The sequence below is a fragment of the Myxocyprinus asiaticus genome, chromosome 12 (genome assembly GCF_019703515.2).
Source record: "Myxocyprinus asiaticus isolate MX2 ecotype Aquarium Trade chromosome 12, UBuf_Myxa_2, whole genome shotgun sequence".
In the NCBI taxonomy this organism is placed as follows: Eukaryota; Metazoa; Chordata; class Actinopteri; order Cypriniformes; family Catostomidae; genus Myxocyprinus; species Myxocyprinus asiaticus.
In genome coordinates, this window is record NC_059355.1 from 43910034 (window position 1) to 43925258 (window position 15225).

A 15225-nucleotide genomic window follows, 5' to 3' on the forward strand; every position below is an offset into this window, starting at 1 on the left:
GCTGCTTCAAACGCTCCACTATCTTCCCCATCCCAAAGAAACCAAAAATCACAGGACTTAATGACTACAGACCTGTCGCCCTGACGTCTGTGGTCATGAAGTCATTTGAGAGACTGGTGTTGGCCCACCTGAAGGACATCACTGGACGCTTTCTAGATCCCCTTCAGTTTGCTTATCGAGCAAACAGGTCTGTGGATGATGCAGTCAACATGGGATTGTATCATATCCTGCAACATCTGGACAGACCAGGGACATATGCAAGGATCCTTTTTGTGGGCTTCAGTTCGGCTTTCAACACCATCATCCCAGCTATTCTCCAGACTAAATTACACCAACTCTCTGTTCCCACGTCTATCTGTCAGTGGATTACCAGCTTTCTGACAGACAGGCAGCAGCTTGTGAGACAGGGGAAATTCACTTCCAGCACCTGTACAATCAGCACTGGTGCCCCCCAGGGATGCGTGCTCTCCCCACTACTCTTCCCCCTCTACACCAACGACTGCATCGCCAAGGACCCCTCTGTCAAGCTCCTGAAGTTTGCAGACGACACCACTGTCATCAGCCTCATCCGAGATGACGATGAGTCTGCATACAGAAGGGAGGTTGAACAGCTGGCTGTCTGGTGCAGTCAAAACAACCTTGAGCTGAACACGTTCAAAACGGTGGAGATGATTGTAGACTTTAGGAGGAACACCCCAACACTGACCCCCCTCACCATTTTAAACAGCACTGTGGCAGCAGTGGAGTCATTCAGGTTCCTGGGCACTACCATCACACAGGACCTGAAGTGGGAGACCCACATTGACTCCATTGTGAAAAAGGCCCAGCAGAGGTTGTACTTCCTTCGCCAGTTGAGGAAGTTCAACCTGCCACAGGTGCTACTGATACAGTTCTACTCAGCAGTCACTGAGTCTGTCCTCTGCACTTCAATATCTGTCTGGTTTTGTTCAGCTACGAAATCAGATATCAGAAGACTACAAAGGACAGTTCGGACTGCTGAGAGGATTATTGGTTGCCCCCCTGCCCTCCCCTCAAGAACTATACACTTCCAGAGTAAGGAAAAGGCCTAAAAAAATCACTCTGGACCCCAGTCACCCTGCCCACTACCTTTTTGAACTGTTGCCTTCTGGCCGACGCTTCAGAGCTCTGAGCACCAGAACCGTCAGGCACAGGAACAGTTTTTTCCCTCAGGCTATCCATCTCATGAACAGTTAAAACTGCCCTATTGAGCAATAATTAATGTGCAATACACAGCTTAGTCTTTTTATACTATCAAACACATCCAACCTCTTCTGCCATTACATTCCCTTGCACTGTATATAACCGATTTATATTTAGATTTGCACCACGCATGTGTGTGGTATGTATGTGTGTATGTATGTATGTGTATATGTATGTATGTGTATATGTATGTATGTGTGTATATATACAGTATATATACTGTATATATATATATATAATATGTATGTACATGTATATATATACAGTATGTATATATATGTGTGTGTGTGTGTGTGTGTGTGTGTGTATATATATATATATATATATATATATATATATATATATATATATATATATATATATATATATATATATATTGTCTATTGTGTATTCTATATATACTCAATATATATAACTCATTATTTCTTTTAATTTTTATTATTATTCAATTTTTAATTATTTTTAAAAGTCTTGTTGCTATTTTGCATTGTTGTGTACTGGAAGCTCCTGTCACCAAGACAAATTCCTTGAATGTGTAAGTATACTTGGCAATAAAGATCATTCTGATTCTGATTCTGAAAAACTGCTTCACATTCTGTAATAATGAAAGGAATAGTTCATTTCAAAATGAAAATTCTGTCATAAATTACCCTGATGTCATTGTAAACCTGTATGGCTTTCTTTCATTTTCAGTGAAAAATGTTTGTTGCGCATTCATGAGTGCTATGAGAGAAGCTCGTTATCATTGGCATGCATTTATGTGAGAAACTTTGTTATTAGCACAAAAAATAAACTAAAAAAAAATATTTGTTTTTTAATAATAATAATACTTGTTTTCTTGAAATGAGCTTCATGGACGTCAACATTTTCAATGAAAAATTGCAGATTTTTCAGACATCAAGAATGTCATATGTTTCATAATGTTTTAAAAGCTTAAAACTAAAGGTTCAAATGAGGAAAACTAATAACAAAAAATGTTCCAACTCTAAATTCCGATTGGACGAGCCATTTTTATCAGACTGGAATACATTGCATTTTTGTGGGAGACAAGTAACGAGTAAAGCATTGATTGGACAATACAAATATTTTGTGTTGGATTAGACAATACTAAATAGCCATACAAAAAAATTAAAAAATAAAACAATAAATGCAAACATTAATGAAATAATAACTTGGATTCCTCTTTTTCAGGTCACACGATAAACTGGGATATACATTTGGGAATAGCAGTGTACTTTTTCCCTTTTAATCAAAGCAATGGAAATGAAGATACAAAGACTTCAGACTCCTTTACAACTATGGAAATCAAGTTTTTGGACCTTGAGAACTATATCCCTTGGAATGGACCATTTAAGCACATGGAATATATATATATATATATATATATATATATATATATATATATATATATATATATATATATATATATATATATATATATTTTTTTTTTTTTTTTTTTTCATTTTCTCTGTCAATTTTTGGCCTGCCAAAATCCCATATTTGTTTATAACAACAGTGTTGGACAACAACATCATACACCATGTAAAATAAATATTCCATAAAATCAACAAGATTGTGGATCAGTTCAGAAAATTCTACAATTTCAGAACTATGGATTACATTTCCTTTTTAGTGGACTTGAAAGGTTCACTTGCTACTTGAATTGTATGTGTTCTGGGGGCACTGATATTCTGTTCCCTCTCCTTTGATGCCAATATTTTCTTTCTTCTGTTATGGCCAGTCTTTTTGATTAGTGTGAGGTGTATGATTTTTGGGTATGGTTTTGGAGCACTCAGCTCCATTTTGAAAAGGACTTGTGCAAGCAAGAGGCAAGTATAAAGAGAAGAATTACAGTTATTAATAATGGATGAAATGTTGAAGTGGTCTACAACGGGACGAGTGAAAATGAAGATAGCAAAGAGATTTATTGTTTGTTTTTAAGAGCCTTGGTGGCCGCTATTGAGTAAAAGTGTCAGTATTATCTCCAATAAAAGTATCTCTATGGGAAATCTCATCCAATCGTAACTTTGAAGAATGGCTCTTTTTCAATCATAAAAGAGAAACTGCTTTCAAAGTCAGTTTGAAATCAAAATTGACCCTATTTACTGTCTAAATGAACTTTTCTTGTCTTACACGGCCACTGTTTCCTAAGCAGGCGTGATGCAACACGTTCTCAGCTACAAGCAATTTGTCTGTCCAAACTGAATGCAAAACTGCTGTAAAGAATGACATCACGGCATATTTGCTGTTTAATGTACAGTTATGTGGAGTGAAATTTCAAACCAATGAGATTTCATGGTGGGCAACAGAAATAGAAAATGTCCTGTCGCTCATCACCTGTTTGGTTAAGACAAAAAGTCAGCTTTACACAATACATAAATAAATAAATAAGAACACAGTATTATTGTAAACGATTCATTGGTACCCATTATTCCAAATAAAATAAAACAATGTTTGATTTTGTCATTTTTTATCAAAGTGAAATAACTTGCTCTGCCTCAACAATTACTTTTCTTTTCTGGTGACATCACGAATCCCTCTTACTTTTTCAACCTCTCCCCTCCAATTACCTTGCACTATTCTGGTATGTACTGTACTGTAACGCCCACCTTTCACGGTAAATTCCTGATGGATAAAATCAAGTCCCATCCTACAATTTTTTTTCTTGTAGAATATCCTGTTTCGCCCAGAAATACGTCAGATTACAAAAGATAATTGGGTTGCAAATAGTGTTTCATTTTGACTTTCAAGGCAACATAAAGATGCACCACACTCACATATGTCTTAAAACCATATAAACAAACAAAATCAACAATCATCAGACATATTTTATTATCAGTCTGTCCCAATACATTAAAAACTTTGATAAAATCTTGCAGTCTGTGATGTCCACCATACAAGGGCATCAAGATGTCACATGACTATACTAATACTCGTACTGATGAATGACATGTAGCCTCTTCCTTTCTTCGAAATACATCTGTATTTCGAAGAAAGGAAGAGGCTACATGTCATAGGCAGACACCACAATATTAGCATTCAGTCTGTGAGACATACAGTATTGCTTATGCAGCTGTCACTGAACTCTTCAGACTGACTTGTGTAGGGCAGGGCTAATGCTATTAGCATAACACCATTTGCTGGTGATTTTGTCTGGCTAATTAACCATTAACAATAACAACAGCAGAGCAAGGAGGGGCACTTGGAGGTTAGTCAAGATGTCATTAACTTTAAAATATAAGTCACACAAAGACTAGCTCTGAACATGTCATAAACATAATGTTGAGACAGTGGAGCATTCATAATGATGCAGTAATGTTCTAATGTGTTTAGCTAATTGCAGACAGTGAGCAAGCTTTCAACTGAAAGAATGTGTCATTAGCAAAGACTGGGAGATAAAAGCATTTTGTGTGTGTTGTATGTGTGTGTGTTTAGGCAAAGTGGTGGGGGTTTCGAGTGGTTTGACTCTGTGTTGACATTGTGCTAAGGGTCGTAACATGAATGCAAAAATCAGTTATTACTTGCTCTTAAGAAACTGAGTACTCGGTTAGCTCAAAGCCTTTAGTTGGCTTGGATCATGGTAGGTGCGTCTACAAACTTGAAGTATCCACATTATTGCTGTTGAGTAACTTGCTAAAAGTAGCGGCGATACAAATGTAACTTAATTTTTTAGTAGCATGATAGTAGCCAACTGTTTTCAAAACAGTGTAGCTTTTCCATTAACAAGCTACTTCTTCCAACAAGTAGCAGTGTAGCACAACAAAAGTCACTTTGTCACTTAATTGCACATGTAAATTCAAACGAGGTCTCCTAAAGTCCTTTCTCTCATATGTAGTGTTAGGAAGTACGATTAATTTGAGTGAATCGCTTCATTCAGACATGTTCAGTCCTTGCACATCATTTTACTTTTTATAGTGAAATATTTAGTTAAAATGTATTAATTTAACTAACAATGCAGTAAAAATAGTCCAAAACAATAGTAGTTTATTGGTATCATAATCCTATAACTGAACCAGTTCAAATAAACAATTCACTGATTCACTGAGTTACCGATTCACTTGAGCGTCTTTTTTTTTAATTAAAAAATAAATAAAAAATGTATACGAAATATTTATCTAATATTTTATACATTTATTTATGTTAAATGTTCAGTTAAGTGTAAGTTGTACCAAAGTCTTTCTAGTAAGTCAGTCCACTGGTGGCTATCTTTGGAACACTCTTGGGAAGCTATTTCCAGTCATGACAGTGCAACTCCTATCTACTTGAACAGAGGAAGACCGAAATCTCCAAAACGATTGGTCAAGATTATGATCCAAGAACATATTTCAAATCAGCAGTACAATCTGACAATTATTACCTCCATAGATTTTCCTTGTGTCCCCCTGAAACTTCTGACGCCCCCCAATGCTGAAACACGATCAAGGGGGACAAATCCTAGCAAAATTATCAAAGAGGAGTAGAATGGGGGTACTAAGTTGTAAACATTCATAAACAGTTGCCCACCCTAAAGACCAAAATGACACTCCAAAGATCACATCCTAGTACAGACAAAGTCTTTTAGGTAAGTCAAGACACTCCGCACAGTCCAAGTCCATCTTTGGAATGGTCCTGGGCAGTTCCAGTCATGAACGTGCAACTCCTATCTACTTTAATGGGGAACACCAAAATCTCCAAAATGGTTTGTGAAGATTACGATCAAAGAATATATTTCAAATCAGCAGTAAAATCTGACAACAATTGTATCATAAATTGTGCTTCTTTACCTCAGATTATGCTTAACTAACGCTATAACTAACGCTATTTTCCCAGCTTGACGAGCTACTACACATGTACATTTTCAAGTTGACTGATAGGTGATGTTTGTACATTACATAAAAAGGTGATTGGCTCTTTTACCTGTAAGGCGGGACTTCCTTTTCTATCTGTTGAATGTTGGGCGTTCCAGTTTCCCCCATTCATTTTCAAAGAAGTGGCTCATCTCTGCAAAATTGACTCCGGTACTGCCACTGCTTTAAGTTATGATTGGCTTGTATCATGGACTGCTACAGTTTCAAAGTAGCTTCCCCAACACTGGTAAATATACATTTAATTCTGTTACTCTAGTTAAGAACCTCATAGTTTCTTATGTGTCAGATAAATACTGCTCAGTAAATACTTCTGACTGTAAGAATAACTTTCGTTATCTGATTATGTATTTTCAAAATTATGTAATTTTGCATATCCCTAATATAAACCCAACTGTGAAATCTGCTGAGTGGTTTCAGACTGGAGACAATATGGGGCACAGATTATACCTCTTAGAGCATCCAGGATTGACTAGACCTACCTATGCTGGTTCTCTTAGCCATTAATCCGACCAGGCCAATGGCAGACAAAGCAGCCCCTAAAATTCACAGAGATTTCCAGAAGATCACGAGTGAACCCGTGAATTATCATGCCCAGCATCCTTATCTACATGCAAAGCCCGCTCAACCCACTATGCTGTGAGCTGTGAGGGGGATTGAGTCTACAGGCATCCAGGCTCATTGGGGTGCAGGGAAGACACTGGTGGGAATCTGTTTGTTTGCCACATGTCGCATCACCTACCACCTACCACTGCTTTCATCGCCTCCAACCTATATTTGAATGGTAATGAGGATATTAGGAATACATTCACAGACAAAAGATGAGACTGGAGGAATGCCAAAGTGTATGCAAGTAAGAGAGAGAGAGAGCAGGAAATGGATGTTTATCTATATCAGATGTTTACTATCTCATTAAGTTCTGAGAATTATATTAAATTATAAAATTTGAAACATTTATAATCCTCCTTTGTAAAACATTAAAATGCCACAAAATAGCGATAACCCTAGATGGCCCAGAGAAATTTAACAGTTAAATTAACAAACTGCTGAAAAACGAACACTAAACTAATACTAGAAAACACAGGAAAAAACTAAAACTAAACTGGTGGAGTGAAACACCACCAACAAAAATTATTCTAAATTAATAGAATAAATAAAAAAATAATCAATTTAATTACTGTTAATAAAAACAACCACAAATTAATAAATAAACTTAATGAAAACATTTTGGTTAACTGAAATAAAAATAGAAACTAACAAGTGGAAAAACTGAAACTAAACTAAAATATATTTTCATGACTCAAAAACTAACTACAATCAAATAAAAATTATATCAAATAATTTTAGTATTATAGATGTATATTATAACATTTAAAAACCTTTACAGCATTTCTTTATTATACATTAAAATGCCACTATATAGTGACAACAATACAGTATACAATATGACCATGATAAATCTAACTATGGTAATGATATTTAAATAATATTAGTTAATTAGTTAGTTATATTAGTTAGTTAACTTTGGCAGCCTAGACACTAAATCAAAAATAAACACTATATAGTATAACCTGAAAAACTAAAACTAAACTGAAACTAGAAAACACTGAAATAAGCTAAAAGTAACAATCAAGAAAAGAAAACTACATGAAAAATATGAAACCTCTATTGAAGTAATCCCAGAGTGTGTGCATGAAAATAGCAGGTTTTATTTGGATTCATTGCCGCCTCACTGGGTTCTAAAGATTTCAAGTAATTGAGACAAAGATTTGCATAATGATCAGAAAGCTCAATGATGTCAATGAACGGTGTGGAAAGGGCAGTAATGTAGTTCGACAGATGGACACTTGCTGTATTTCCTCTGTGACCTCTCCATGGTTTCATACGAGATGAGAGGGATGAGTTTGATAGTGGAGAGACAGATTTATGTAAATGAAGATTACCATATTCCATGTTTATAAAGTAGCATCTAAACCTTCCCATCAATTCCAAGATTCCAGCAAGAGATTGCATTCATGCACATTGCGTGGCTTAAGTATGGGGTTTAGGCCCTAACTGTGCATCGATTAGGTATGTAGCATGTATGCCTGTTGTTAATCAAACCTGAGAACCATATGGTACATGGAAACGTTTTCTTTTAACTTTGTCACAACATTCCATTTGCTTTGCAAAATTAAATGCGTTGACCATTGTTTCACGAACACCAGCTAATAAACATAGGGGCGAATTCACTGAACAGTTGCGCCACTTTCAGCGCACAATCCCGTGTCTTATTCACTAACCACCTCCAGTCCAACTTGACCAAGCATTCAGAACCGACTTGCAAGATGAGGAATTGCACCATGCAAATCGCATTCAGCAGATTTTTATTTTTTATTTTTTTTGGGGTGTGTTTGAGCTGTTACCTGATTTGCATAATTCCTTCACTGAATCAGGTGCTAAAGTAATGCAGAAAGCACATGCAATGAATTCTTAGTAAATTCCCTCTATAGTATTTTCATTTTGTGTAACTTGACTCATTGATGTCCATAATCAAAAGATGTATGTGAAAAGCAAACAATGTGCATGTCATCCCCAGCAAAAGTGTTCTACACATATGGCACAAAAAGGCAAAAGTGAGGCTCTCCAAAAAAGCTGTTAGATCAAGGAGACACAGTAGTGACATGTGTGTTTCAATTTGACTTTCATATTCATGCTGTCTGTTGGCATTTCCTTTTGAGCATGGCAATGCATTGATAAGCATATCAGAATTATGCTTTGAATATGAAATCACGCATTAGAATTAACGCTACATGGTGAATGTTTCATAATCCTTAGACATCCTGATTGAAATGCACGAACTGTCGTTTGAAGGATACATGAAGAGGCAGCTAATATAATCTATTGGAACTGTCATCTCTGTGTAGTTTTATAGTCCAAATTAACCCATCGTCATCTATAGCATTTCTATCCACATGATAATTGTTATCCAAATCCCCCCATAATCCTTAAATTTGTACATTATATCACATTTGTGGAGATAAGCAGTGTTGTCACTTGAAAGCTGCTTCTTTTGATGGGCGCTTTGAAGTGAGACATGTTCGCAATTATATGTAAATGCTTCAATAATGTTTCTCTTATCAATAGGATGACTCAGTGCTGAAACACTCAGTAAATCAAAGCTCTTATTACAGTTCATGTTGGAGCTCACTGACTAAAAGACACTTCAGGTCAGTGGTTCTCAACTTGATTTTGCTTCAGGTCCCATATTTTACATTGGGCATCGAGTGACGACCCAACACAGTACCAAAATTGCTTATTGTACTAAAGTAATAATAATAAAAAAGTCCTTAAAATCTACCATTGAAATGTTATGGTATTCGAAAATGAGGATGTATCACGCAACCTGTCCATGTTGTCATCCCGGAGGAAAACTTGCTCATAGGTTGTTCTTTCATAGCTAAGGAGGCGTAATGGAGTTCTCAGTTACTGTATGTGTCTTTTAAGTTTTAACTTTGTCTCAAAACTTACTCTTAAAAGGAGGAATAAGAATAGACACAAATGAGACAACAGTTGACATACCGTAACAGTATAGAGTTATGAAAATAATGTTAACAGTATTGCTCAGATAATTTGGGTGAATTTAATGAGAAATGTTTGAGTTCATAATGAAATCTATTACTTTAGATGGGAGCATTGTCAAATCATCAGCCTCATAAAAATAATGTGACTGTGGCGATATTTTTTCAAAATTCTATTACATGCTCTATTGAGTTTTAAATCAATAAAACTGACCTCCTTACCCTAAACCTCATACCTAAGCAGCAGTCTCATAAAAAGCAAATGTGACTTGAAAAACACAACTGCTTAAGTAATCATAGCAATTTGTGGTGCTTCTATGACACTTTCAGCTCACGTCAACTTGCATGCTCTTCAGGACTCGTACCCTGCACCTCTGCATCAAAAATGCTATGCTCTATCAGTTGAGCTATACCACACAATTTGAAAGTGCCCAAACAAGCTTGTAGATGTAGTCAGTTATGTAATCCAAACATTAAATGTATCACCTCATGCACAATAGTAATTGTTTTGATGTCACAAGACAGCATTTTGCGAGGAACAGGGTGAAAAGTACATGTTTATGAACTGATTATCTGCCGTTTTACTCGTGATATGTGTGAAAGGGAATACAAGTCTTTGTTGTTTTAGCACCTCTAGTGAATATTTCACCAGAACACTGCAGCGATATGTACAGCATACAACATTTAGCAAAAATGTAGGTATAGTAACGTGAATCTATGAGACCAGGTTGCATACCTGAGCACAGTTTCAGACATTGCTGAGATCGCCTCTGAATTGTTAGAGATTACTGAGGTTTTTTTCTCAGGAGCAAAATCTGAGAAGCAAGACACTTCAGCAATAGGATAAACAAACAAGATTTTTAAGAACCTCATTTGTGATTTTTTCTTTGCTACCTAATTTGGATCTGCTTATTTGGCTAGCTTTTATCAAGTGACAGCCAAATTTGCACCAATATACCCTAGAGTTTGAATTGATGCACAGCCTTTGACGTCAACAATAAAAGAAGCATTTTCTCCTCCCTATTAAAAGTTGCCAAGCTTATTTATTTTGCAAGCCTCCCTATACACATTATATGGTTAATTGGATTATATTTGCATTTCGCATTGTTTCCCCCCCCCCCTCCTTCTGTCTGTGACTCTTTTAAAACAGGCTTTTGACCCATTTTTGGGTCGTAACCCACCAGGTAAGAATCACAGTTTAAAGGGATAGTTCACCCAAAAATGAAAATTACTCACTCTCATGCCATCCCAGATGTGTATGACTTTCTTTCTTCTGCAGAAGTGAATGGGTGCCAAAATTTTGAAGCTCCAAAATCCATATAAAGGGAGCATAAAAGTAATCCATATGACTTTAGTGGTTAAATCCATGTGTTCATACATAATATGATAGGTGTGGGTGAGAAACAGACAGGGTTGGGAGGGTTACTTTTGAAATGTAATCGACTACAGATTACAGAATACATGCTGTAAAATGTAATTTGTAACGTATTTCGTTAGATTACTCAAGGTCAGTAACATATTCTAAATACTTTGGATTACTTCTTCAGCACTGGTAGATTTTTTCACTTGTTTTGACTATAAAAACTAAGTACAGTACAGTAAGACAAAATACACATGTTAAAAATACATTCTCTGAAAAACCTAAATATCTTATGCAGTGTTGCTTCTAAAAAAGGGAAATCAAATTGATCTTGTTTTAAGGATTTTTAGATATTTTTACAGGAAAACAATACAAAAATTATTATCAAGAATAAGATTTTTGCCCTAATATCAAAGGTCTTACTAGAAAAAAAAGAAATTATGATCCAACATGAATTTTCTTGATAAACAAATATGATCGTGCATGGTAACGTGCATGTAAAATGGCTAGAAATATCATTTTAGCTTACTGTAAAGCCAACAATTTACACAAGGTTTATTTCTATTTCTTCTGCTCCAGACTTACTTCAAACTTACTTCTCTGTCTGCTCGTATGAGAAAGTGTTTCACTGCTGTTCAAATGCACTTTGGATCACATCATAATATGCATGCATTATATGTATAAATGTTTTCCATCTGAAAGGACTAAATATTAAATAAAGCAAATGACAATAAAATGCAAAGTAATCTCTTCAGTAATCAAAATACTTTTTAATGTAACTGTATTCTAATTACCAAATTGTAGTGGAATACAGTTACTTATATTTTGTATTTTAAATACGTAATCCCGTTACATGTATTCCGTTACTCCCCAACCCTGGAAACAGATCAATATTGAAGTCATTTTTATCATAAATTCACCTCCCTGCCCAGTAGGGGGCGATATGCACGACGAATATGAATCACCAAAAACAGAAGGAGAAAGTGAAATTGAAGGAAAAAGGAATAAAATATTGATTTGTTTCTCACCCACATCTATCATATTACTTCTGCAGATGTTGATTTAACCACAAGAGTCATCTGGAGTACTTTTATATTGCCCTTATGTGGATTTTGTAGCTTCAAAATGTTGGCACCCATTCACTTGCATTGTATGGACCCACAGAGTTGAGACATTCTTCTAAAAATCTTTGTTTGAGCTCTGCAGAAGAAAGAAGTCATATATATATCTGGGATGGCATGAGGGTGAATAAATGATGAGAGAATTTTCATTTTTGGGTGAACTAACCCTTTAAGTATACCCTCCTGCATAAATTTCCATGCTGATGTAGGCTGGTTTATATTGGTCTAGCTGGTGAAGTTGGTTGGACCAGCATGGTGAAGTTGGTCAAGCTAGTTAAGAAGCCTAGTGGGGGTCCAAAACACAACATACTGTATGTTGGTGACCAGAAACGCTGGTCTTTTCAACAAGGTAGTCAGTCAGTTGCAAACTTCCAGAAGCTCGGTGCCTCTACTAGAGCATTTGTCAAGTATTTTTTCGTTGGTATTGTTATGTCAGTTTTGCCGTCGTAATTGAAACTGTGGTCTCACCACAGGGTAGTCGTGATAACGAACATAATTAATTAAGTACAAATTAAGGAGACATACCCCCAAAGATCAGACCCTTGGGAAACAGGGGAGGAGAGTTTGGGTTACGCTTAGTAATCTAGACCGCAGTCTTGTTTGGTTTATAGTCATTAAATTACAGTAATTACTAATTTCTTATTCGTGCTCGCAACTCACCAGAGGCAACCGTGAGTTTTAATAAAGGAACGTGCCTGAATAAGAAACATTGCGAAGAGACAAGAGAAAAGGAGAAGGGAGCTTTGTAATTGTGTGAAGTAATTCAAAAGTGCATTAATAAAACAATACAGAAACATTCTGAAATCGCTTGAGATAAAGCACATTTGCATAATTCATTAAGATTAATCAGACAGCAACACATTCAGTTCTTGGAGCGGAGGGCAAACATGAGAAGACCATTCCCTGGAAAGCCCTCTTTAATCTACAAACAATGATGTAAATCTAGGCTTAGATACCAGAATTAACCTCTCTGCACTTTGTAACCCCATTTGTGTTTAAACAAACCTTCAGAGGTTCTATAATATTGCATTAATATTGAACAATTTCCTAAAGTGAATCCTAAGAGCATTTTTTTATTATTTCTTTAAACTAATCAAAAGAAGTTGGAAGAAAATGATGACTATCCCTCTGTTCCAAAACCTATCACAAGCTGCCAACCTAGATAGCAATGTTGTGAAAGCTACTTTGAAACTGTAGCTTACCAAGCTACAAGCTACCAGTTTTGATGTGTAGCTAACTAAAAGTAACAATGCTGCTAACTTGACTGCATTTTTCGGGAGCATGACAGTAATTCAGCTAATTTCACTATAGTGAAACTTTTAACAATCTACATTTTCCAACAAATAGCGCTATAGTGTTTCAAAAATGCTACATGTGTTACGTTACATGCAAAAACAGCAATGGAGCCGAGGGAGTAATCACACACATAAGCCATCCCCTCTCTCTCTTTCTCTCTATCTCTCTCTCTCTCTCTCTCTCTCTCTCTCTTTCTCTCTCTCTCTCTCTGAGCGCATGCGTGTGAGTGGCGAGCGAGTGAAGCGTGGCTGTGTTTTCCTCAGATTTTTCAATCTTTCTTTTCTTTATTTTCTCTTTTGAGCGCTTTAGTTTGCTGTAGGTTAGTGGTATTAGTTAGTAGTTTGTGTGCGTGTGTGTGAGTGAGTGTGAGAGGCGACATGGCGTCTACCCCTTTGGGGAGAGCATCGCCTCTCTCCCTCCAGAATGGGATCAGGTGTGTTCCGGAGGTGATCGCGTCTATCAAGGATGTTCTCCTCACTGTAGGAGAGCAGGTGGGCCATGATAACATCAACTCGGCCTCCAGAATGAACAAAGCAGTGGTGATCTTTCAAAAACCGAGAATCTGGTCAGCAGGTTAATTGAGAGTGGCATATGGGTGAAGGAGACGTATGTAGCAGTTACACTTTTATCTGCCCCAGCCTCTAAAATCACCATATCAAATGTACCCCCGTTCATCACTAATGAAGCTATCGTTAAAGAGCTGACCAGATTCAGGAAAATTGCCGGAGCGGTGAAAATGATCCCGCTAGGCTGCAAAAACGCCACACTTAAACATGTACTGTCTTTCAGGAGATAGGTGTACATGTTCTTGAACTCTCCCAATCAAACTCTGGAGGTGTCTTTTTGGGTCACTAGTGGGGAGAACTCCTACATGGTGTACGCCATGTGGAGATATCGGACATAAGCGTTTTACCTGTCCAAATAAAGCGCGTGCTGCTGATCAGCAAGGCTTACCTGTAACCGGAGAACACAGCTCAGAACAGGAGGATACAGTGAAGGATCCTAATCAGGTGAAGGTGCAGAGTGAAACCAACACAAGTGTAAGAGCAAATATGGCTGAGATTAATGCTAATGTGGCAGACATTATAGAGAATGTGGCTGACAATAATGTGATTGGTGCTGATAATATAGAGAATGTTGCTAAGAACATGGTTAATGTGGCTGAGAACAATGTGCATGGTGCTGATAATGAGAAGCCAGGCTGCAGTAATGCTGGAAAGCATGTGATTCAGAGTAATAACTCCTCTGTCTGTAGTGAGGCTGACCTGGAAGCTAGAATAAATGAAGGACAGTGTGATGAAATGGACACAGTTTCAGAAGCAACTGAAGAAATTTTCCATGATGATGATTCGGGTACTGATGATGATGCAGATAAATGTTGTGATAGTGATTTATACACAGTGGATCAGATTAATGCCTTCCTAGATGAAACTAAGGAGAAAAGTGTTGAACTAGTGAAGTTTTTTCCAGACCTGGACAAGTTCATGCTATCGTTTAGGAAAGCACACAAAGAAAGCAGCTTAGATGAGTTATCACTACAGAAAAGATTCAGACTGAAAAAATACATAACAGCAATCAGGAAAAAATAATAAATCAGTCAAGACTAAATGTAGAGGTACACCTAAATAAGCACACATGGGGATCTCTTTCTTTCTTTTCTGCTTCCTATCACAACTGTTTTTTATTATCATCCTACCCTCCTTTACCATGGACATCTTAAGACTCTGATCCCTAAATGTAAACGGAGTTAGAGATAATAATAAATGGGTTTTACTAAAAGAATGTATCACTCTGAAGGATTTAGTATATTGTTTTTACAGGAA

The 15225-nt window shown here is 36.6% G+C and overlaps 1 protein-coding gene across 1 annotated transcript in view; it reads left to right on the forward strand.

Moving 5' to 3' along the window:
* The window catches only part of LOC127449365 (chemokine-like protein TAFA-2), a 161620-nt gene extending 159050 nt beyond the window's left edge, over positions 1-2570 (forward strand). The window contains exon 5 of the mRNA XM_051712731.1: positions 2413-2570. Coding sequence (XP_051568691.1) covers positions 2413-2424 — 12 coding nt within the window. The 3' untranslated portion in view covers positions 2425-2570. The remainder of the gene's footprint in view (positions 1-2412) is intronic.
* The last annotated feature ends 12655 nt before the right edge of the window (positions 2571-15225 follow it).